This window comes from Chrysemys picta, chromosome 3 (genome assembly GCF_011386835.1).
Source record: "Chrysemys picta bellii isolate R12L10 chromosome 3, ASM1138683v2, whole genome shotgun sequence".
NCBI lineage: Eukaryota > Metazoa > Chordata > Testudines > Emydidae > Chrysemys > Chrysemys picta.
The window spans coordinates 120,496,473-120,522,453 of NC_088793.1; the positions used below are offsets into that span (position 1 = coordinate 120,496,473).

General features: G+C 41.6%; 1 protein-coding gene across 7 annotated transcripts in view; it reads right to left on the reverse strand.

Moving 5' to 3' along the window:
• The window catches only part of WTAP (WT1 associated protein), a 39,225-nt gene extending 13,982 nt beyond the window's left edge, over positions 1-25,243 (reverse strand). Inside the window, exons 1-4 of one of the 7 annotated variants that reach the window (XM_005291546.5) lie at positions 24,730-25,243; positions 12,678-12,713; positions 12,533-12,588; positions 1,590-1,648 (exon numbers count right to left, since the gene is read on the reverse strand). In XM_005291546.5, the coding sequence (XP_005291603.1) occupies positions 1,590-1,648; positions 12,533-12,588; positions 12,678-12,707 (145 nt within the window). In that variant the 5' untranslated portion in view covers positions 12,708-12,713; positions 24,730-25,243. Of the gene's footprint in view, positions 1-1,589; positions 1,649-12,532; positions 12,589-12,677; positions 12,714-23,749; positions 24,330-24,388; positions 24,617-24,729 lie in introns of those variants that run through there. The other 6 variants (XM_005291545.5, XM_065588903.1, XM_042857258.2 and 3 more) reach the window with 6 other exon arrangements.
• Positions 25,244-25,981: the final 738 nt, after the last annotated feature.

Here is a 25,981-nt window from a genome sequence, read left to right on the forward strand (position 1 = left end):
TCTGCTGCTACCACTCAAGGAGCTGCACTGGTATTAAGGGAGGGAAAGGTCTTCAGAAAGAGACCAGTACAGGTGAGGAGTGTGCATTCTCAGCAACTGTGCTCAATTTCTAAGCAGCATTGTTTTTAGACAATACTCAAACTGGAATGTCAAAACCCCACAGTCACATTTTGACATTACAAAACTTCAGAGATGGCAATCCAATCACATTTAAAAGTTTCAATCCAACTAAACACATTTCCAACATATCTAATATAAATATTTTAACATGGTGTAAGTTAGGGGTTTCTACCGACATTGTAACAGAACTTTTGCCAATGTCTGGCTTCAATGGAAGCACCATCAGACACCAGATATAACTTTTTTGTTTTGCTCATGTAATTTTAGTTGACAAATGCTAAGATGCTAGAACTGCTATTTAGTAATGTTATTTTAGACTACTTGAGCTCTCTTTTAATGCACATCAAGGAAAAACTTAAAACTAGCTTTGGGGATGATTTAAAAAAATAAACTATTGTTTGTACAAAATCTGTACTAGTTTTAGTCCCTGACTATTAGTGCTGGTACTACTGCTCCTCCATCTGAAGATGGCAGGAGCATTAGAGTGAAAGTTACATATCTAGTCCATTTAATGCATTTCTACAGGGCTAGAGTGGTCCCAGCACAGAGGAAAATCCATGGTATACACTCATTTCAGTTTGTTGCATGTACAAAACCACAACGAGCATGAAAACAATTAGATGTCAGTCTCTCTCAAAGCAAGCATGATAAAGACAGGTTGAGGGAGCAAAGCCACCTTGAAGAGTAGCGGTACAAAAGTCTCAAGATTTGAAAGCGGGGAGAAAAGAAAAGGTGGTAAATCAGTTATTTTAGCTGCCAGTCCAATTAGTGACATAACTAGGACTCAGCTACCCTAAAACACACCCATTCGTCCAATCTTAGGGTGGGTGAAAGTCTCTCCTCTTCTCTTTCAAAAGGAGAAGAGCTACAGTTAAAGAACAGCATAGCTGGTGAATATTCAAAAGGGGTAAATTAAGATACATGACCTATACAAGACTTAACTGGCGATTCATTTTAGATCTCTTCCCTTAACCAAAAATCCCATCACTTCTCATCCTATAATGGTTGTGTAATACAGCCTCTCTTTCACAGGATAATATGATGGGTCTGAATGGCCCAGACTGCCAAAGTCTGTCTCAAAGGGGGCATGTATTCCCCCCCCCCCCCCCCCCGTCTAGGCACACCTTCTAATTTTGAAGTGCCCAAACAAAAAATAGACCATTTACCGATAGATGAAAAAGCCACTGGAAGATCTTCAATGGAAGACAATTGATTGAACGTACGGAGGGAGGGGGGGGGTGGAGGGGGAGAGAAGAAAAGAGAGAGATGGATCTGCTCTAGAAGATGCAGGTCTTGTGGCCTATACTAAACCATCCTGGCCAGTGCACCAGCCAGGTAACCCCTTCTGTCCAGATTATTATTCCCTACTGAATTTTTTTTTTTTAAACAAGGCATATAAATCTCTTGAGACACTGTACTTAAAAGCAGTTTTGTGTAACATTTATGACTTTGAAAGTGGACTAACTTACAATTAAGATCTGTGTATTTGCCCTCCAGAGCCTGTACATATGCTTCATATTGCTTCCACCTATTGAGGGAGGAAAACAAACATTTCTGAACCTTGATTTATTAGATTGAGGCATCTTCATTTAAACACTAACATAATACACATTTGTACCATAACCAGAATAGGTCACAAGGGAAACATGCAGGTATATACATTAGATCCTCTATATGCTAGTTAAAAAGATGGAAAAGTTCATGGATACTCTAGCCATGGAATACTTAATTCTGCTTCTGAACTAAAGGAGAAAAGGATAAAAAGAAAAATCACTGCTTTCTAAAAAAAAAGTGACATACTAGAAGTCTTAGAAGGTTGTTTGTGTTATTCTGGACAAAACTTTGGACCATTCAGGTTTACTATTTAGCCATGAATATATGGAACACTTTACTTATTCATTTAAATATTATTATGTTCCCAAATGCAAAACTATCAAACAAAAGAAAAGTGAAGACATCACAAACGCCCAACATACAATCAGATTTAGAATCCATCAAGAAATTCAGACAGTCAAAATTAATAAGGTAAGAAGTTGGGAAGTTTTCTTGGCTTGTTCAAGCCAGGATTGTCTTCTGAAAATCCAACGAATGGAGACAAATAGTTAAGTTATTGGCACAGAAGCAGTTATAAGAGTTGGCCATCTTTTGGCTACTCTAGCCATGGAATACTTAATCCATTTATTCAAGAAGAGAGACTAGATTTACACCATTCTGATGCAAACAAAATTTGGGGGGGGGGAGGAAAGAGAGAGAGAGGGGCATTTGGGCAACAAGGAAAAAATTAGACTACTAAATAAACTACCTAGATTTTCAAAGCAATGAGCTCCCAACTGACTTAACAGCAGACTTCAAGAGGTCTTTATCAAATGGTAAGGTATACAATAAGACTAATATTTTAGTAATGACCACGAGACACCACAACTTCAAGAATGTTCTTATTTAAGCAAAATTCTGCAATTATTCCTTGTCTAGAGAGACATTTTTCCATTTTGTTTAAAGGACTGAAAAAAGTCTAATTTGAGAAAAATTCAGTTATAGTGAAAGAGTGACTTGTCCAAATATCTTTATTTACTCATGAGAGCACCTGACTCCTAGGAATAACATGTAAGCAACTTTTAACAGAAATTATTTACTGGGTGCAATCTCCTAATTTATAGGAGCATTTTCAATCTGTTCTATTTTATGGCCAGCTTTTTATTCAAGATTTCCTTTGGAATTTCTACTAAGTTTGGAGGCTTAAATATCAATTTTCAAGAACAAAATTACTTACCTTAAATTATTATTTCTCTGAAAATACCATATAGAATTCATTCTTGGGTCTTGTACATACATTCTTGGGGGGGGGGAGGAGATGAGGGGGGAGGCCCTCTAGCACTCCTGTAGTTTAACTCAAAGTCTGAATACCGAGCTTGCTCCAGCCTAATTTTTCAAGAGGCTCCAGAATACTCTAGCTTGTTCCTTGCAAGAAATCACCAATTTACATGCAAACTGACAACCTGTGTGTTAACAATTTCACAACTGCTCTACTGTAACAGTGTTAGGCACATCTTAACATTCAAACTTTGTGGCAAACAGTTTGCATTCACAACTGCTGACCCTTTTGTAGGCTCCTACCAAAATTTCAGGAGTTGGGAAACCTCCTTGAGGACTCTATACCTATTGAACTTGGAAGTGAACAGCCATCTAACACAACTCTTAACTTGCCACAAGTGGTCTAATAATCTCATACCGATCCAGACAAATGTGATTTCTCTCTTCTATTTGGATGGCCAGGACCAATCCCAGGAGACTGAGGGTACATCTTCACGCGCAATGTTAAAGCGCTGCCACCGCAGCACTTTAACATGGCTTGTGTAGTCGCAGCACAGCGTTGGAAGAGGGGTTTTCCCAGCACTCTTATCTAAAAATAATAATAAAAAAAACCCACACACCACAGCCCTCCACGAGGGGCGTGGTTCCCAGCACTGGTGCACTGTCTATACTGGCACGTTACAGCGCCGAAACTTGCAGTGCTCAAGGGGGTGTTTTTTCATACCCCTGAGCAAGAAAGTTAGTGTTTCAAGTGCCAGTGTAGACAAGCCCTAAGAGTTTTGCTTCAGATGTTCGCTCAGTTTCAGAAAGCTTTGCTCCAGAAGGCATGGTGTTCCCCAACCAGGTCTCACAACTCTTTTGTAGGTCTTGGAATTACTGTAGATTCTACTAATAGCAATCCTGATATTAGCAACTTCCAGTTAATGGCAATATGTTGACAGGAACCAATCCCATCCCATTAACACAATGTTAAGAGGATTCGGATATTGGCAACAGCATGCTGTTTTTTGTTAAAGTTGCTACCTGAAGCCAGGGAAGGAAGTGCTAGGACATGCCTTCCCTGCCTGCAGCTGGTGCTCAGTCCATCCTAGTGCTTCCTGCTGGGGCTGTAGTGTGCGCACCTGCACACGGGGACCACACAGGAGGTATGGGGCTGCAGGGGCAGGGGGTTGCAGCCCAGATGTCAGAATCACATGGTACCTCTCTCTCTCCTTGCATTCTCCAAGCTGTGCCCTGCCAGGGAACTACATACAGGCAAGGAAGCACTTGGATGTGCTTATCCCCAACCCCAGAGAGCACAGGGAAAGGTACAGTGCAGCCCCACTGGCTCCCAGTCCCCTTGCTCCCCACAGAAAGCCCTGGCACATGGGCTGCAGCCTCCCTCTCCTGCCGCCCTGCCTGCAAGCAGGCCTGCAAGCAGATTTTCTCGGAACATTCCTTCTGGGGCTGCAGCCCTTGGTTTCCTTCCTTGGCTGTTGATTCAGAAACCTGCCTTCCACTTATCACCTCAGTTGCCAGTAAAAAGTTGCTATTATTTGGCAGTTGCTAATAAGTGGAATCTACTTATCTACTGTGTAAACAGACTCAAGGGAACCTTTTATTGCACACAATTAACCTTCAAATAACCATCAGACAGCTCATATAGGAAGTTCCTTTCTTGACCAGTCAAAACGGAACTAGCTCAAATATTCAAGCCTTTGAGGTACCTGGGGTTAGACTGTTCTGAGTAGGGAAAAGCTCTGCCATACAGCCAGCCTACAGGTGCCACAGAGGGGCAAAAATCTGAAGAGCCAGGAATGCACAATATCCAGGAGTGAAAATCCTATACTGAGGTTATTTACGGTGCTTTAACTCCTGCCTTTGACATATGTTCCTATAATAGCATCTATTCCATAACCCCAGAGAACTCATCTGCAGCAGGCACTGCAGTGAAATGCTACTTCCTGAAACGTTAAAGTTGAGACAGAACAGCACATTTAATAGGTGTTAACTAACAGCACTTTTTCATGAAAATTGATGGTTTAAAGGCTAGGAAGACTGACAGTTACTAGGAAACTGGCTTAAAGTGCAGTTTTACTGAGAAGTATGACTAAAAATGAACCATTCTTATTAAACAGATCTTGTGTAATAGCTGTCTGTATCTGCTTGCTTTCATGACAAAAGTTACTACTTGTTGTCCCTGTTAATACAGAGCAAAGCTAGAAAAATGAGCTGGATTCTGTTCTCATGCATCATTAAGTATTTGTATTACAGTGGTACTTAAAGGCTTCAACAGATATCAGGCTCAATTGTCCTAAGCACAGTACAAACTCAGTTAAGAATCCTTGCCATTAAGAGTTTACAATAACAGACGTGATAGACAACTAGGGGGTGGTAGGGGAAACAGGTTACCCAAGCTCATACAGCAAGTCAGTGACAGAACTGGGAACAAAACCTGATTCCCAGTGCAGCACCTTATCCACTAGACAAATGGCACAAGTACCCTCTGAGGAGGGTTTGACAGATTTTTAAGGCTAATAATAGTCAACAAATCTAATTCAGTGGATCTCAAACTTTTTGTATTGGCAACCCCTTTCAGACAGCGAACCGCTGAGTGAGACCCCTCCCCCCATATAATGTTAAATATAAATGTTTGATTTATGTTAAAATGAATTTACCTTTTCTCACCACTTTTAAATTAAGATGTCAATAAAAATGTTTAATTGTTCTAAGCAGAAAAGTTTTTTTTTTTTAAATAGTTACTGTTTAATTCGGGGGGGAGGGGGGGGAGACTTGCTAGCTAGCTGGGAGACTGAAATGTGGCATTCACAAATACAGTATCACTTTTCACAGCAGACTTGCTAGTGCCCTATTGCCACTCTTACTTCTGTGCTGCTGCTGGCTGCAGGTGCTGCCTCAAGAGCAGGGCAGCTAGAGCACGGCGACTGCTGGCTGGGCGCCCAGCTCTGAAGACAGCGCCACCACCAACAGCAGTCCAGAACTGCAAAAGTAAGGGTGGCACTGCCCATATCATGCCACCTTTACTTCTGTGTAATGCTTGGCCTTTGTGCTGGGGGGGGGAGAGAAGGACAGCAAATTTTCGGGGGGCTTTAGGCCACACAAGCTCCTCTCCCCCACAGTACCAACCTGTGTGTGTGTGACTGTTAAATTACAAATTACTTTGGGGGGGGGGGGGGCGCGCTGATCTCAATGTTTTGATTGGTCTAGTTTAGTGCAGCTTTTCAGCAGCTGAACAATCAAGCCCTCTGTTGTCTCACCTTTTTAGTCTCAAGACGACAAACCTGCATGCATGATATTACAATCCCGAAAGCCCAATTTCCTTAAGTGGTGATAACACAATATATATTTGTATTTAGGAACAAAGATTTCTGCATTCTACGTTTACAATACTTTTTGAAGTAAATACACTACATTGAAGTGGAAAGGTGTGTGTAATTTTTCAAAACACTAGATTTAAATGATATAATTTAAACCAGTTACTCTCTGCTTTGTGCATGTACTTGTGATCCCCAATTTGAGAACCTCCTGATCTAACCTGATCTCCTGCATAAACACACAGAATAGAATTCCACCCAATAATTCCTCCACAGAGCTTAACTTTTGTGAAAGCTAGAGGTGTGGTAGTTTTTTTTTTTTTTTTTTTTAAAAAAGATGTCAAACTTTGATTTGAAGAGATCAAGTGAGGAGAACCTACCACACCTGATAATCTGTTCCAATATTTCATTATGCTCACTGTTAGAAAGCCTGCATCTTATTTCCCCCATCTGATCCAGTCATTGGATCTTCTTAGGACTATCTAAGATTACTGTACTCTCTAGACATCAGGATCTTCTCCCTGTATAAGTCTTCAAATAAAGACTGGATGCCTCTCCTAAAGATATGCTTTAGTGAAACAGGTTACTGAGCTCAATACAGGAGTAACTGGGTGAAATTCTGTGGCCTATTATACAAGAGGTCCAACTACATCAGGGTTTTTCAAACTGGATTGCACCGCGACCCCCTTCTGACAACCAAAATTACTGCATGACCCCGGGAAAGGGAACCAAAGCCAAACCCCACCACCCCAGGCAGGGGTGCCAAAGCCTTGCCATCCTGGGGGGTGGCACAGCTTGAAGGCTTCAGAACTGGGCAGCAGGGCTCAGATTTCAGCTTCAGCCCTGAGCCCCAGCAACTCTAACACAGCCTGGTGACCCCATTAAAATTGGGTCACGAGCTACTTTGGGGTCCTGACCCACAGTTTGAGAGCTGCTGGACTAGATGATTTAATGATCCTTTCTGGACTTACATCAGAGATCGAATTGTAGATTTTATTAGAGAAGGTTAATAGACTGAAGGACCTCAGTCTCTCATTGAAGGACATGTTTTCGAGACCTGAAACCCTTTTTTTTTTTTTTTTTAAACACAATTTTTCAACTTCCTTTAACAAAAAAAAAGGTACTGTAAAGATCTCTGGCATTTCTTCTTGTTGCTTTCCACAGCCTGCAAGCATAACTTATCTTAAATGATTGACACCACAGCCCATACTTCCTCACTAGGCTTCCTACTGGTTTAAATACATAAAATAAGAGGGGTAATAAAATTATGCACAATAGAGTCATCCAGGTAGGGGAGTAATTTGTTCCACACAATCTTTGGGGTTCTCATTCCCTTCCCATTGGTAGGCTCCAATGGCAAACAAACAATTTATGGGCTTTAATACTGTTAACTGACATTTCCATAAAAAGTAGCCTTGACATCTAATTTTAATCCACTACTAGGAGTGGAACCACCACAGCTGACACTATTCCCACGACTTTAAAAAACAATGACTGGGTCAAGGAGATCATTACTTTTGGTTCTGCCAGAGCTGTTCCATCACAACCTTCTAACCACCATTCCCAAAAAAGATGAATTGGGCAGAGCAATAGTTGAGAACAATGACAAGAAGCTTTCTTAAGCAACATCCTAGCCTTCTTGGAGTTGCTCATCAATGCCTTCCCTTCAACAATAGCTCAAGTAGGAAAGATGGTGCCAATCATGCACGGTTTTGTCACTACGAAGACAGCTTAGTCCAAATCCAAGTGGTTTTATCTGCAAGTAATTTTAAATCATTCTAAATAATAAACCTGTGACTGTTGCTAGACTAAAAACAGCCTCAGTTAGCCAGGCTGTTCATCTTATGGAAAGGTGCTGCTGATCAGAACTTTGAAGATGCTATGATGAAGATACCTACCTTCCTTCTCCTGTACAGTGAGGAGTTTTCAACATTTGTGCTGCAATTGTTCAGCCTTAGAACAGGACTTCTCTGAGTAGCCTCCCTTTGCATGTTCCACTTCAGGTATGCATGCACTTCATGTGCCTTTAATCTGAGATTTTTGGTAGCAGTGCCTCTTCAGCCCATGGGTGTACACTAGACTTCCTCATGCCCATACAGAGGAGATACAGAGCTGTGCCCAAGAGGGCAAACCACCACCCATTACCTCTCAACTGTCCTGCAACAGAGCATCTAGCATGCCTGCTTCAGGTTGACATGGTTTCCTTTTACTTTATAGCCCTATTTTGTTTTAGGGTTTTTTCCTCCATTAAACACCTCATTTCTCTTCTCTCCCCCCTGCCCGCCTCCCATCAAGAGACTCTACTCAGGGGTTATCATCAGTGTGGTATACCAGGGTCCATAGGACTCAAGCACTGCCCCACATGCTTGGAATCTATTGAAGATAGCAAATGACATTCACAGTGCATCCACTGTCTGGGAGACACATACATAGTTGAAAAGCGTACCAGTCGCAGAAATTGGCAAAGCTGCAGCTTGAGCATCAGTTCACACAGTTTCCAAACACTTTGTTCTGGTATACACCTCCAGGCAGTCAGATGCTGCTGTTGACACAGCAGTCTTATTATAGTTTTAAATCAAGCTCTGAAGCTTGCTCCTCTTTCCAGGAATGCTGCTCTGGAGTCTCTTGAGTGGAGCACCAATAGGGACACTACTCAAAGAAAGAGAGGTTACTTACCTTGTACATTAAGTTCTTAGAGATGGGTCCCCCTATGGCTGCTCCAGTACCCACCCTCCTTCTGCAGGACTTTATGGTAGAAAAGGAACCAAGAGTGTTTCACCCAAACAGTTCTGTATCTCCTTGGTACGATGTCTAGAGCACATGCCAAAGAGACACTGCCACAAAAAAAATCTCCCAAAGACACACGCATACCTGAGGTGGAATATCTATAGGGACATCCTCCAAAATACTCCAGTTACTGTACAAGGTAAGTAATCTCTCCTTCCACTACTATAGGGAGGTGAACTAGATTACTTATGACTAGTAAAGTGAATTAGAACACCACAGTGACCTGTGAATATAAAGTCAAGAAAGGGGTGTTTTGGAACTACTATATCAACAGTAGATAAAAGGTTAACATAATATCCTACCAGACCATTAACACAATTCTGTCCACACACACACACACACACACACAAAATTCATCCTCAGAAGCCCAAAGGATTCCATCCATCTTCAAAAAGGCCCTTCAGTGACAAAAGTACAATTTCATATGTCTGTTAAATTCAATTTAAAAACATTTGTGAACGAGTCAAGCAGACCATCCCTTTTCATGACACAATATAGGCAATGGTATTGTTTGCCCACTTTAAAGGGCACTAAGTATTGGGCACACAAGCTGGGTTATAAGCCTTTATCTGTTTGTTGAAATTTCTACAATAGAATTGGGCAATCCCGACACAGCCTTTCAAAACTGTAAAAGTTATCAGTTCACACAATTTGTTTGCTCTAAGCATGATGGAGAATAAAGTTAATGTGTGTATCGCTATTAAAAACCATGTAGTCCGGGCTAGTGAAATGGTAGATTGACAGATTTTTGTTTTGCAATTTGTGGGGAAGAGACATCTAAGGGTTATCTTGATTGTTTTGAGCTGCTGGCAAAAAAAGTAACTTTTCCGGGGGGTGGGGATGTTAAAATGGAAGATCAAGGAGAGAAATAAGGGATTGTTAGAATTTGAAGTTAACACACGTTTAAGTTATGAGTTTACAATCTTGCTAGAAGTAGAATCTTATAAATTGTCACTTCAAATGTAAACAAATATTTTAATCTTGTGAACATTAGAGCATAATTGATTTTCTGGATTATTTACCCCCTATTAAATTTTTACAGACTAATTACTTAATATGCTTTCCACTCTGTCAGTCACTCCTCTTTTTTTAATCACAGCTTCTCCTCATTTGTTTTATCAGTACAGGCTGTTAGAAATGGGACTTGTAATAGAATTCCAATCTCTGAAAAGCTTAAGTTAGAAATCTGAAACCTCTAAATGACATTACTAGAAGGAAAGGAGTGGATGCAGGAGATAAGTGGAAGTTCACTGCAGAGAAATACTATTCCAAAAAAATGAAAATCTGCTGCAGTTCAGTGTGCCCATGAGATTCCCAGAAGCCTTTATAATTGTGTCTGTTCTGGTAGCTCACCTTCACGTTTCTCTTATTTTCTCTTTTTACCAGTTATATTTAGTACAGAACAGTCAAAAGGAGTGAGAGTGAATAAGCACGTGATTGCTGTGAAACAGCACATTTGCAGCCTCATGCAGGTCACAAGTGGCTTACATACATGCTGTACAGAAGCTATTTGTAGAGTGGGAACAGTGTTCGGAATGACGTGTGGGGGCAAGCAAAGCAGATTTAAAGGCAGGATTCCATGATAAATGTTGGAACCATAGTCTTTTCTTGAGCAGTCTGTATAAGCAAGGGGATGTAATTCCTATAGTAGTTAGCTACTGGATAAAGTGGAAGAAGAAGAAGGGGGGGGGGGGCAGCTGCAGTCATGCAGAGCTATAATGAATTTGGGTTCCCCTAGGTGTAGCTATATCTATTTAAAAAAAGTACTCACATAACCAGTTTTTAAAAAGTTGGAAAGAGACAGTATTTGTTGAACTTCAAATTAATATTTGTTTACTCGCTGATGTAACCAGTGCCAGGATGTGAAGTTTGTCTACTTAATGTGTACATCTTTTAGACCATTCGAAAACAGCAAAACATTACCCACAAACGCACTGATTATCTGTGCACAACATATATAGACTGCAAGATTCCCCACAAAGACACCACAAAAGATACTGAAACATTTTAAATTGTCAAAATATATAACCAAGTAAAGTAAGTCTATGCAATCCCTACATAAGAGATCTGTAAACACAAATATTGCCATAAATATTCCAGTATTTTAAGGGGGGGGAAGGGTGTCCCAACATATATAAACATTCAAACTTCAAGGTTGTGAGACACCACTTATGCATATTCCTGTGTCCAACAACAACTCTGAAGTCATTTGCCATCTAACAGTGAGATACTGGCTTGAAAAAAAAAAAATCACTGGATGAAGGCCATACAATACACCAGGTGGTTGTGGTGGGGTGCAGTCACCAGCAAGGTGCAGCAGTAACAGCCTCGTGGAAAAACCCAACCCTACGACTTCCAGCTGCTTGAAGGGAGGAGGGTATTCCAACCCAGGGTGAATTCCCTTCATTAGGGCTGATCTACATACCATATCTGCAATGATTTAACTAAAATTGCTTTTTAAATCTATTTACTTAAACCAATGTTCATCCCTGTATTGACACACAATCCCAACTGCGTTCACAGTTAAATTTGTTTACAGCTAGATTGTGCTCATCACAGGGCCTGACACTGGGATAAGTGAACAGATTTAAGTTAAACTGTTGCAACTTTTACAGTTACAAAAACCTATTAGCCAGAATCTGAGAACACCTGACCAATCTGAAATACTCCCACTTAATGGCTGGGGAAAGGGACTTCTTTCTCTTCCCCATATAGTCAGTCTCTTCTGCTCTCTCCAGTCAGATTTTGATGTTCCCTCCTTTGAACAGTTTCAGTGTATTTGTTCTAGACAGCTTTCCATAACAGTAGAAAAAAAACAAGATTATCGGTTTCAGTGCTGGCTAAAGAACTCCCAATAGCAGTAGTGAAATGGATCAATTTTGCCAATTTCACTCAGCTGCTACTTGGGAAAAATATTAAGCAGCTGAGGTACAGGAAAATGTATGCAGGCTCAGGAAGACAGCACTGCATCAGTTTATATTTGATCCACATTCAAGAAATCCTTACGTAGTGTGAAGACTGCCAGAAATTTGTTTTTAAATAAAAAGCTTAAATTACATAGTTTCTAGCTGCTTAACTCTCCCTACTCACCAATACTAATATGCTATTTACAATTAAAATGGATTTTTTTTTTAAACCCTGATAACTTCAAGGACATATTTACAGATACTGACAAATGCTTTCAAGAGTGACTAGTGATTTCAGGTGCCTCAGTTCTGGGTATTTAAGTTGAGACACCTTTAAAGAGGCCTGATTTTCAGAGGGTGGAGAGCAGCAATATGAGAAATCAAACCCTTTTAATATGTTTCGAGTTGGACACGAAAACATCAAATCACTTTGAAAATCTTGGCCACTGTCAACTATCAAATTACAAGTATTGCTACATGGTGTGCTTTACGAAAAGCAGTTTGGACAGAGCGGTACATTTCCTATTAGGATTTGAGAGAAGTCCCATTTTAAAAATGTTTGTTTATACAGTAGAAACCCATTTATTACTTTACCTTAGGATCAGTTCATCTCTACCCAAAACCTTAAAGTCTGTTTCACTAAGGCGAACCTGCAAAGTAAAAAAAACAAACAATGTAACCGTTTGTCACTGCTACCAACAAAACAAGGGAAAAAAACATGAAAAAATTTCAAACTTACCTTCTTTGGGAGAGGTTCTTCATTAGTCATTGTGAACTGAGGAAGAAAAAACAAACATTAGTCTGATTTGGTCCAGTTACTGAGTTCAGAAAGTTAGCCCATCTTTGCATTCCCAGCCTTGATATAAAGAAAGCCATAAGTGAGGTCAGATGCTGAAGTACACAACATCTGTTTGACAACAAGCCACCATAACCATGCTGGTCACTCTTCCAGCACAAACATCAGGAGGTAGAATTCAAGTAACATTTTATTTTGGTGATACTATTGATACTGGTATTAATGTTGTTTTTACTGTGACTAACAAAAGAATGGTCTGTTAAAATTGAAAATTGTCTTATGTGTTTATTCTCATTTCTATTTTCACAAGTGTAGGAGGAAAACTCTACATAGATGCTTACATATTTAAGCAAACATCTATAATTTTGCTATTGACCCTGGTGATAACCTCCAGAGAATACTTTTCCAGTTAATTCTTATTTCTGCCATACATATCCACAGTTTACTCTCCTAGTGAGACAGTTTGCAACTTTATTCTGTAGTACTGCTACCAATATTTATGAAATGCAAAGTCCTCAGAAGTCTCTCTCTCTCTCACACACACACACACGGGTCATGCCTTATAGCAACAGGTGTAATGACAGGCATAAAAAAACCTAATAGGCAAAGGTCAAATACCATAAGAGGCAATGGAAAAACCACCACCAAAATAGAGGATCACTTACTTAAAACTTTTTGGTTGGTTATAGTGTTTTAGAAGAAATACAGGAGCTCAATAGAAGGCCATAAACAGCAAAGATAGCAGTTTCAGGTCTCTTAAATTTTCATTTATGCACAACATTAATTTCTTTGGCAGTCCACTACTGCAATGGTAAGTCAGCCACAGGCCAATCTAGTTAAACAGGGTTTAATCACAAAAAAATTTTGGTGGCCTCAGAGTGCAGCCACCAACTCTTGCTGGTGGCCACTTTATTTGTTTTTCGAAAGTTAATTACGATTTTAGGAAAAATTGTCAAAAATGAATATCCAATTCACTGCAATTTATTTATGTAGGTTTTTTGCAGACTCAGTAATAAAAATTAATGTAGTTTCTATTTACTGGACCTCAACAGAATAGAAACATAAGGTGCCTTGCATGTTCTTGGTTTTTGGTGTTTGTTTTTGCTTTTTTGGGGTTGCCTTTTCTTTTTAAGACTTGGTCTGCTTCTGTGAAATATGAGGTGTATGTTTAACATCATTTCTCAGCAGCAGCCTTGCTAACTAGCTGGGAGGCAGCTACAAGTGACATTAACAAAGATACAAATATCACTTTCCACAACAGACTTACTCAGCCCTGGCAAGCCAGGAGACAAATTAAGCTCTGGATGGGGAGGCGGGTAGGGAGGCAGCACAGAGATGATGTGGGGGTGGGGGGAAGATGTATAAGTAGCCAAGGGAGGCAGCAGGTGCTTGGTGGAATGGGGGGGGGGTCCGAGGGAGGCAACAGAGGCTGGCGCAATGGAGGGGAGGGGGGTAAGCCTGCAGCTGGAGCCTGGGGACCAGAGGCCTGCAGCTGTGCCACCGAAGTGCAGGGCTGGAGGACACAGCAGGGATGATGGAGGGGTGGGCCCAGGGCCAGCGCCCGCTGCCACGTGGCCGAGGCCTGAAACCCTGCAGCCAGGGGATGGAGCCCACTGCCTTCCTCCCAGCGCTGAAGCTGAAAGCCAGAAGCCTGTGCCCTACCACCCCCAGGAAGGTGGGGTACTCACACTGCTTGCCTGATTCTCTGGTGTTTATGGCTCCAGATGGGGTCAGGGCCCAACCCCTGCTGACAGCGCCAGAGGAAAGGCCCCTGTTTTGTCCCCCTCCCTCCCACCCCAATCACCATCCAGGAGGTGGTGGCTGCACAAAAAGCCCCTGGTGGCTGCATTTGAGAAACACTGAAGTAGCTCCTGAGTAACATTTAGCCTGTTTGGAAAGTGGCTGATGATTTAAAAGGATTATAGACTCCCTTTGTTTCAAATCAATTTGCTGGAGAAAAGCCACTAATTCCACACTGACTCAACTCAGGGGAAGTAGTTTATGAGCGAACACACACACAGTTGAAGGATAAAACAAAGTTAAATTTTTCAATTTAACTAGGATACCCCAGTCTGTTATGCTCGAACCTCTCTGCAACACTTCAACATTAAATAACCTCAGTGCCTCCCATGATTTTTTTTTTGACAAGTTTTAACAATAAGTTGAAATTTTAATCAATTCTAACCTGGGGGGACAGGGAAAAGGGGAGAGAGACACTCCAGCTTTCCACAGGCCAAATAAGTCTTTTAAACAACAACAAAAAGAGACTGATCCCCTCCTCCCGCTGAAAGCTTCAAAACTAGAAAGCGGCTGTGATTTAGATGGAAAGGAAAGAAGTATAGTCACCAGAAAAGCATTTGTGGAGCAGGAAAGATGCTATGCAGTTGGAAGCAGGGTTTTTTTTTTTTTTTTAAACAAAGTAAAGTGGAGTGCAAGAACTCCTTTGCCAAACACTGAGATTCTGTTCTCAAAGACCCTAGTTAAGGGCAGCAACAGAAAAACATTCCCCAAGAGTGTTTAATAAAAAGGGAATAATGGTGCAACAGTCAACAGTTCTGTTTTCCCAGGGAAACTTTTCAAGACTGCATCAGTAAGTATCATTAACTTGTCCATTATATTACTGATTCAGAGAAAAAGCAACCATATTTTGGCTAATAGGTTTTCATTAGTTTTGCAAGACTGATCTAATAGATACTGGAGAGTTTTACTAAAAAAATTGCTTGGTTCCCAGAAAATATGTTCATCTGATTTTACTTTTGTTTCTTTAGTATGTATTATTGTTTTAAGTGTGGAGGGCGGGAAGTAAAGGGAATTTGTTGAGATGAATTTCTATCTAAGGTGCACAGTTCAGTTCTCATAGATAATGTGCCTTTTAAAAGTTTTAGAGTTGAATGGCTAAGGAAAGAGGGTCATCAAATCACTTGCCCAAGGTGAACCTCTAAGGCACCCAGTTTCTCTAATCATTAGGATACACTGCCTCATCTTGCATTTTATTATAACACTGGAAGTGTTAACATGTTTGTCCTATAATCTGGTATTCATTAAAATGGACTCTAGTCTATTATGGAAGTCTGTGGCTATGTCTGTAGTACAGACTTTTGCTGAAACAGCTGTCAGTCCAGGCAGTTCTCAACCTATTTACCATTGTGGGCCAAAAATACAGTTCTCTGTTTTATGTGGGCTGTATCCACACACTATATATACTACCTGTATGGCCCCAAGGATGTCACATGGGCTGCAGCTGTCTGCTGATTGGGCTGTAAGCGGCCCATGGGTTGAGAACCACTGGTCCAGGGTATTGAGACATGATCCCTACCTGGCTAAACTCTACTTTTCCCCAGTAGATCAAGCTATACAAGTAGAGAGGGCTTGTTTACACAGTGCATTAGTGCACACGAGTGTGTAAATTTTCATGTGCAGCAGCGTGTCACGCATGGGGTGCAACCTTGCTGACACAGACTAAGTTTCAAACAGTACTATGGCAACGCCAATTAGGGAACTTTTAGAGTGCACCAGCACAGTTCACAACACGCTCCTACACACAAGAATTTACATCCCCATTGGTGCTCACTAACGTGCTGTGTAGACAAACCCAGAGAATAAACTATGGAACGCATCTTTACCACTATAATCAACACCAGGAGAGCTCTGCTAGAGTCGTATACTGGTATACCTACATAGATAAAACACACCTAGCAAAGGCATAACTTATAAGAGCAACTTGGATTTTGACTCTCCCCCCCCCCCCCCCCCACACACACACAGGTACCAATGATTAGTGTCCATCTAAGAGAGGTAGAAGCAACAGCCTTCTTAGCTGTCCTCAGGACCAGACTTATCAGCATGTTATGAGCAATGAGGAACACTTGCCCTTAATAATCTTTGTCTTTTCTGAGTGTAAGTCTATGCTTAAGATGCTGCATCAGCACAGTTATACCACGGTAGCACTTCAATGAAGACGCACTAAGCCAACGGGAGACCTCTCCTATCAACATAGTTAATCCCCCATACCAACATGGCGCTGTCTATGCAGGGGCTTAGGTTGGTATTACTACATCGCTCACGGGGTGGGTTTTTCACACCCCTGAACGACGCAGTTACACCGATATAGGTCCGTAATGTAGACCTGGCCCAAAAGTAACGAATGGTTGTTTCTTTAAAAGAAAGTGGTCCTGTGGTCAAATGTATAGGTAAGTTACACCTATCCAAATTTAAATAAAATTAAATAAGTAAAATACTAGTCCAGTTCCAGTAATGTGGTTTTATACAGTTATGAATTTAAAAATAGTCCATGCATTTGTAATATAATACAGATTTAATTCTGTTGATTGTAATGTTTAAGAGCTTAAATCTCACACCTTTTCTAATGCTCTTAAGGATTTACCTTTCTCCCAGACAGCAACAAAGAAAACCATAAGTTTCCTTTAGTTTTGTTTCACAGGAGAAAGTTTAATTTTTTTTTAAACCTCAGACTTTCAAAGAGCAAATGCTTCTTTTGAGTGATCAGTTACAAAAAACTGAGTTTTTAAACTGTATCCACCCACTTGCCATGAGCAAATTTTTTTTTTATTTGGACAAGTAATCAGTTATCACACACCCTTGTGGAACATTTTCAAGCTACTTAATTAAGCCTTGCAAAATCATCATGAAGCTTCTTCTCTCCCTCCATTCCACACTATTTAAGAACAAATATAATTCAAATACAGAAAGTGCACTTCCTAATAAAATGAATTTATGGTACACAACTGCCAAAAATATCTGCACTGATCATCAGAAATATACTGTATTTTTGAAGAATTTCAGTCAGAACATTTAAGAAAAAGGTCATGAAGGAATTTTCTGTTTGTCGTCAAGTTTTCCACAGTGGCTATCAGAAGCTAATAGTTTATTTTTTAATGGAATTAATGTGAGTTTCTTCAGTTGTTCAAATGCCTCGTTTGGCCAACTACACTCCCAAATAAACCTTATCTCTGACACATAATATCGATAATATATGTCCCAGACCACACCTATGTAATGTTATTCTACTTTCACACTGCAGAGATCACTATTAATGTTTTGCCTTAGAATCAAAGTTTGATAATCTGGGATGCATACTGCTTTTTGCTTCTATTGGTGATGGAAGTGAATAACTTTGGGAGCGTTACTGACCGTGCTGTAGGAGATGTGAAGATTGCAATGAATGCTGGAGACTTCTCTTAAGAGTACAGATATAAGAAGTTAAAGTTTTGGATGGATGGAAAGTATACTGCAGCAACTTAGAACACTGGAGGTTGCATGGTTATTACCAAAGTTTAGGGTGCCTGCACAGCCTAAATTCTGCTCCATTATGCATGTGTCACAATACAGTAATTAAATTAGGTTAGATTACACTTTCTTGAATTACAGTATACACTTCCACACCTTAAACAGATGTGGCATTTTTTAATCACTGAAGTGCCAAACAACAGAGTCCTCAAAAGTCATTAACATACAAGATATACAAGTATCCAGCACAGCCCTCCAATCTTCTGAAATACCTTGCATTACAAAATGTAGTAATATAGAATTTGAGAAACTATCTTAAGACCATGGTGTAATGTATACACACAAGCAGCAAACCTTAATTTTGGCATTACCTAGTTTGCAAGCAGGGTGTATTGATTAAAAATCACTCATTTTAATCATGATTTACATTGACAAGCAGGAAACCTTGATTTAAGTCATTGATTTTAATCATGTTTTGCATTTGTACTTCAGTTATTTTCCTAAAGAAAGTTACCAGTCAAGGAGAATCAACCTATTAAAACATGTTGTTTTGCAACTAAATACTGCCTTTATGCTAAATTTGGAACTTTGCTAACTAGGATACATGATCCATACACATTTAAGCAATTATATAGCTTAAGTTAAGTAAACATTAAGAATTTGAATAAATGTATGTTTAGAAGATGGTGAATAATGCATTTCTTATTTACTAGGTACTTAATTTTTCTTGTGACGTGTCAAGCTCTTTTTGGATAGAAATCCAAAAATCAAAATGTATGAAGAGCATTTTAATTTTTTTCATTAAATAAAATTCTTAAATTTGTTTTATATTTAACACTTATCAAAACATGCTTTGCATTTAAAACTGATTATATGTAGTTAGTGAACTGAACTGATCATTTCTAGTCACCATGTTATTCAATATTTTAGAACTAGTAGATCATAATCTCATCCTCACACCTACGTTTTATGCATAGATTGGAAGAGGAAAACGTATTTTTCAAATCCCAATTGGTTTCTTAACTTTGAATGAGCTTGGCATTAAACTGAACTATTTGAATAAACTGAAATGAACAGAATATTCTCTCTGCAGACGAGGCTACTGATGTCAAAAGTTGGTTTAGCATTTCATCAAACTCTGGTTCCAGGTGCTTAGCTATTGACTTTCACTAGCTCAGCGGTTTCATTTTCTTTACAACCTGACGTGCTGCTTAATGTTCTGTTCTGTATTTAATTTAAGTGATTAATAGATTATAGAAAGTTTAGGTCTTAACATAGGTGGTCAATTTCAAATTTTATGTTTAACAGGTTTTTTAAATAAGCCTGTACTTAATTTTAAATAAAAAAAATCCATTTTAATTTTTTTAAAAAACTGATTTTTATTCACCATTTGCAAGCATAATACTCCTAGATGTAGTTTTTAAATTATTTTTTTAAACCAAACATATAGGCTAGACACTGCAAAACGTTCTAGATGAGCACCGAGTAAGGCAAAGGCTTAACGTTTTTCATATTTTTAAAGACTGCAGTGGCGATGTACTGTTTTCAGATGTGCAAAGCTATACTCGCTCAATGAAAGAGGGCTCCATAAATGTACATACACCACACTGCTATGTTAGCCATGCATAGAACAGTGGAAAAAAGTACTTAAAAGTTGCACCTGAAGTACAGTGCATGTACAAAGTGCAATTTTCAAACTCTCTGCCTGGTTAAATAGACACTTTTCCTAGGAACAAGTGGAGATATTGCTATTCAAACTGCATCCCTCCCCCCCTTTTGAAAAGCCACCAAAGCCTTTTTGATCAAACTTTCTAAAACTATCCATTTGTGGGCAGAAACCATGCTCTGAGATTTCAGTTCAATAGATGAAATTTTTGGAAAGAGCTAAGTAACTGAAAATGGAATTGTAATAGAAATACTCAATCTTGGTTTTACTAATCACTTTTGCTCCAGGTATGGTCATCCAGAAAGACCTCAAGTTACTCTACATCATAAGATGGAACTGATAGTGGCCCCCTATGTTTAGGTTGCCTACCACTCCATTATAAAAGGTTCACTTATTTTTGTAAGGTTTCAGAGTAGCAGTCGTGTTAGTCTGTATCCGCAAAAAGAACAGGAGTACTTGTGGCACCTTAGAGACTAACACATTTATTAGAGCATAAGCTTTCATGGACTACAGCCCACTTCTTCGGATGCATATAGAGTGAAATAAATATTGAGGAGATATATATATACACACATACAGAGAGCATAAACAGGTGGGAGTTGTCTTACCAACTCTGAGAGGCCAATTAAGTAAGAGGGGAAAAAAAAAAAACTTTTGAAGTGATAATCAAGCTAGCCCAGTACAGACAGTTTGATAAGAAGTGTGAGAATACTTACCAGGGGAGATAGATTCAATGTTTGTAATGGCTCAGCCATTCCCAGTCCTTATTCAATCCTGAGTTGACTGTGTCTAGTTTGCATATCAATTCCAGCTCAGCAGTCTCTCGTTGGAGTCTGTTTTTGAAGTTTTTCTGTTGTAAGATAGCCACCCGCAGGTCTGACATTGAATGACCAGACAGGTTAAAGTGTTCTCCCACTGGTTTTTGAGTATTATGATTCCTGATGTCAGATTTGTGTCCATTAATTCTTTTGCACAGAGACTGTCCGGTTTGGCCAATGTACATGGCAGAGGGGCATTGCTGGCACATGATGGCATATATCACATTGGTAGATGTGCAGGTGAACGAGCCCCTGATGGTATGGCTGATGTGATTAGGTCCTATGATGATGTCACTTGAATAGATATGTGGACAGAGTTGGCATTGGGCTATGCTCTCTGTATGTGTGTATATATATCTCCTCAATATTTATTCCACTCTATATGCATCCGAAGAAGTGGGCTGTAGTCCACGAAAGCTTATGCTCTAATAAATTTGTTAGTCTCTAAGGTGCCACAAGTACTCCTGTTCTTTTATTTTTGTAATTAATTCTAACACACCTGCATTGTTTGGCATGTCTGAAATTCAGCAAGGCAAAAGCCTTGGGGATAGGGATGTGCCTTTTGCTTGTCTCATGAAATGCATGAGAAGTTACAATCTGACAGACAACTCTTTCCCATACGCTACTTGTTTGCCTCACGAAAATCTTAGCAGCATGCCAAACCAACAAAACGTGAACATTCTAAAACAGGTCCTAGTTGCTGTGCCAAAGCTGCAGTAGCAGATCCACCACTGCTTTTGCAGCTCAAAAGTGTAAGCACAGCTGGGCTCCATTCCCACAACCATCTCTCTCTGGACCAAGCACAAGGCTTTAGGGCAGCGGTGGGCAAACTTTTTGGCCCTTGGGCTACAGCGGGGTAGCAAAATTGTATGGAGAGCCGGGTAGGAAGGCTGTGCCTCCCCAAACAGCCTGCCCCCCCCCACCCTCCATCCCCTGACTGCCCCCCTCAGAACCCCCGACCCATCCAAACTCCCCTCCCTGCTCCTTGTCCCCTGACCACCCCCTTCCCAACCCTAACCACTCCCCCAGGACCCCACCCCCTATCCACACCCCTGCCCCCTGACAGGCCCCCCCAGGACTCCCACACCTATCCAACCCCCCCGTTCCCCATCCCTTGACCACCACACCCCAGAACCTCCACCCCATCCAACCCCCCCGTCCACTGACTGCCCCCTGGAACCTCCTCCTGCCCCTTATCCAACCCCCCGGTCCCCTTACCATGCCGCTCAGAGCAGCATGTCTGGCAGCTGTGCCGCTCAGCCGGAGCCAGATACGCCGCCCAGAGTGCTGCCCGCGTGGCTGTGGGGGAGGGTCCGGGGGCTAGCCTCCCTGGCTGGGAGCTCAAGGGCTGGATGTAGCCCACCTCTGCTATAGGGGCAACGTACCGATCAGAGCCAAGCCAGGCCACCTCCACCCCAGCAAAAGCTACCAGCAGCTAATCAACCAAGTTGTTTCTCCTGCTGCCAACTACTGTAGTAAGAGTCCTGAGGCAATGAAGGATCAGAGTTCAAACCATGCTGCTCTATGAATAATGATGCATGCCAATGATGCTGTATGCATCATGTTAACACTTTTTCCTTTAAGAACTACAAAACTATATTAAAAGTCTACATTAAAACAATTATTTAGGTTGCAAAGCCATGTGGCTCAAACATTGGGAAATACCAGATTTAAATTTCCTGCGCAATCTTAATTCTCCCCCCTTGTGTACATGCATAATAATATAACCTTTAATCTGATCATGTGTATTCCCCCCCCCCTTACTCCCTGGGCTAATATTATTCAGTGCACAGGATGGATGCAAAAGGGGCTGAATTCATATTGCATGAGCAACTGTACATCCGACATTTCTTAACTTAGAGGTTGACTTTGCAACCTAAATAGCTAACTTTCTCTTAATAGTTTTTTTGTACACATTATATATATATTTCACCCTATTACTGAAACATGGAAGACTTTCTGCATCAGCAATACTTCACAGTAACTTAGCAATTTAAACTTGAGAGGTTTAGATATACAGAGCAGATTGATAGCAGCACCCCAGTAGTCAACATTTTGAGATGCATTAAGTAATTCCTCAAAACTACTGGCACCTCTACAGCAGCATGAAGGAGTGTCAGAAGCCAACCTAAATTTGTTTTAGGTCTTTGAATATTGACTGGCTGTTTTAAATTGCTTATTGTTTTGTCACTATATGTACCTGGATATGGGGGGAAATAAATAAATAAATCTGTAAAGCAACAATCCTATCTATAAACACTTAAGCATGAGGTACTCTTACTCAATGTGTAAAGTTATTGCATTCTTAATTTTCTGCAAGTTCAAGGCCTAAGGGGTCTTGTTATTTTATCAATTTTTATTATTTTAATTGCCATTAACATTCCAATAGTAAGATGGGTAAGAAAACATGCTAATGGACCACCATCTCCAAGACACTGACCACAGTACATAGACTATGTTTACTAAAAAATAAGTTATTTTGTTTAAAAGCAAAGCACACAGAATAAGCAACTTTAAATACTGTACAATAGCTAAAGATGCCTCCCTTCAATTGGCTCTCAACTGAAAGAACATTCAACCTCACTGCTAAGGTGACTAATTTTCTGTAAGAGCATGACAATATGCCATTTTCTACAAGAATAAACAAACAATGAAAATTCTTTTAAAGAATAATCTTCAATATGTCCTATTGACATAAACACAAATTCAGTATTTATATATGGCATAATTTATTCACTATCATACAAAAATGTACATCTTAACCCAAAAATTCATTCTGGAGACAAATGGTAGCTTGTCAAGTTTCCAGCCTTTTACTTTTCCTCTCAGTAATATCAAGATACATTAATATTTCACCTATTTGTAACACATTAACACGGATAGTTGGAACACAGGATAGGTTTTTATTTAAATTTCTATGTAAATTCTTAAAACTTATAAGCTGATTATAGCAGCTGTTACTGTGCCATATTTTTTGACACATGAACTACAAGGCTAATGCGGGAAGATCATCATGTTCTATTTTATCTTACAGGCCACTTTACAATATTATGTCATCAGTACTGTAATATTTTAAGGGATATAAAAGATACAGACATAAAATTATGCAGTTAGTTGCAATTGTTTTAGTTAAAACATTGCCTTACGGGCTTTTTTTTTTTTTTAATACCTGGCAGCTAATTTTTATGTTACAGTTTGTGTAGAAACCACCACTACAGGTATCAGTGTCTCCAAAAAACAAATACAAAACAAGGCCCCGGATCTGCAAAGATTTCTACACATACTTAACTTTAGGCACGGTGACTAGTCCCGCTGCCTTCCCGGAACCCACGCACAGTGCGTGAAGCTAAGCATGTGCATCAGCCTCCGCAGGCCGGGAACGCAAGTGAGCTGCACCTCTACGTGTAGCCAGCGAACCCTGCCGCCACACTGAGCAGGCCTTGGAAACCGTTCCGTGCCCCCGCAGCAAGACGGGCCATTTGACAGCGGAGCACACAGGCCTCTCCCTGCGGCGGGGACGCGGCTCATTGCCGGTGGAAGGGGGGCAGGGCCCCCGAACGGCTCCTAATCCCGCCCGGGCTCCGCCCGCCCCTTCCTGACCGCTTTCGCCGCAGCCTATAAGAGAAAACGGGGCCTCCCCAGCCGGCGGGTGGGGACAATGGACGCTCCCGGGGCCGGGCCGTGACTCACGCACCCAGCCGGGCTCTCGCCTGCGCCTCACACAAAATGGCTCTAGGTGCTGCTGCCCCTGCTCCCGTAGGTAACGGCCGGAGCCGCCGGGCTCGGAGCCCCCAGCCCCAAGAGTAGCAGGGCGGGGACAACCTGGTGCCCAGTGCCCACCGCCCCCGCGGCCACATCCCGCGCGGAGGAGAAGGAGGAGGCGGAGGCACCCCGGCAGAGGGGGAGGCCGCTCGGTCACTCACCTCCCGCTTGCGGCGCGGAGGCCTCGCTGTCCCCGCGCACCGACTGCCCGGGCCTGGCCCGTCACATCAAGGGCGGCACCTTCCGCACCCGCCTCAGCGCCCAGACCCGGGGCCTCCGCGGTCGCCGCCTCCCCCACCCCGCGCTGCCGCCCGCTCTTTATTTGCGGATTCTCTGCGCTACAAAATGGCGCCGAAGGAGGAAACGCGAGTGCAGTCGCCCCGCCCCTGGGAGGAGTCGCTGCCGCCCGCAGTGCCCGCCGCGCGCAGGGAGCTGGAGGAGCAGGAGCTGCAGCAGCACGACCCACCAGCGATGCCCCCTGTCTCGCGCCGCCTTTACTCACCCGGCGGCGGCGCGGCAGTAGCTTCTCTTCTCCGGCTCCGCGCCGGAACTACTTCCCAAGTGCTTCTTCTCCTCCTCCCTGTGGGGTCCCGGCCCAGAGGCGCCGCCTTTCCACGGCGTCTCGCCTGTTATGTGGCGGTTACCCTGACAGTTGAACGGACATCGCATGGGGCAGCCGAACATCTGATCGGAGCTCGAGGGGGAGGGGGAGGAGACGCGGAGGGATACCACCTGCTGAAGTGAGTCTTCGAGCGGAAGAAGACAAAGCCAACCATTTTAGTCCGCAAGAAGACGCCCTGCTATTGGCCGCAAGCTTAACGCGGGGCTACCCCCACAGTACCTGCTGGCACCCCCCCCCCCTCCCGTGGCAGGCTCCAAACCCATCCCCCAGAGAGCAGCCGGGGGGTCGCGCTGGCAGCTCCCCGGCCTCATTTCCACCCTCCTTCAGGGCAGAGCAAATACTAGGTCCACTGCATGGCTCTCTCATCAACAGAAGTTGGTCCAATAAAAGGCATGACCTTACCCAGCGCGTCTCACTGTAACCACACGCATTTTTGAAGCCCCCCTGAACCGACCTTTGGATTTGGAGTCGCCCTTGGTGTTGCCTTTAAAGGGTCACCAAAACGATAAAACACGTTGAGAAGCAGTTACTTGTTGCTACTAGCCAGCTTACTAAACTAAACGGACGTTTAACAATGTAATTTTTATTTTCACCTTTTACATTGTTTACTTTTTGCTTTTTTTCTCAGCGTGTAGAATGGAAATTAGACTAGTCAGTTTCAGTTGTCCAGTACAATGTTGAATCCTCAGGCAGTAAACTGCAAGGAAATGTTTAGATCCTATTCGTGTTCAAACGGAAAAAATATATATTCTGATTTTAAAATTTTGAAAAAATTGCCTAATGTTGGCACAGTTTGAACAGCTACTGTCTAAATTTCATTGTGTGGAGCTCTTTATGTGCTAGCCATTATTTCTAGCTTTAAAGATGTTCAGCTGTCAGAAATGTTCCCTCCCTGCTAATTCAACAAATAATAAAGGTTCTCTGGGTCAAATTAGGCCCTCTGTTACACCTATGCAACTGGGTTGTGCAGGCATAACTGATTAGAACTCAGTAAGCAATTCTAGTGATGATGCACAAGGAGTAACAGAATCCATCCAGTCAATTCTCTCTCAGCTGTGTTAACTGAGCTCTGTAGCACTAGAAGGAGTAAAAAGCAGTACAAATGTATTTGTCCCTAGAGGGCAGATCTGAT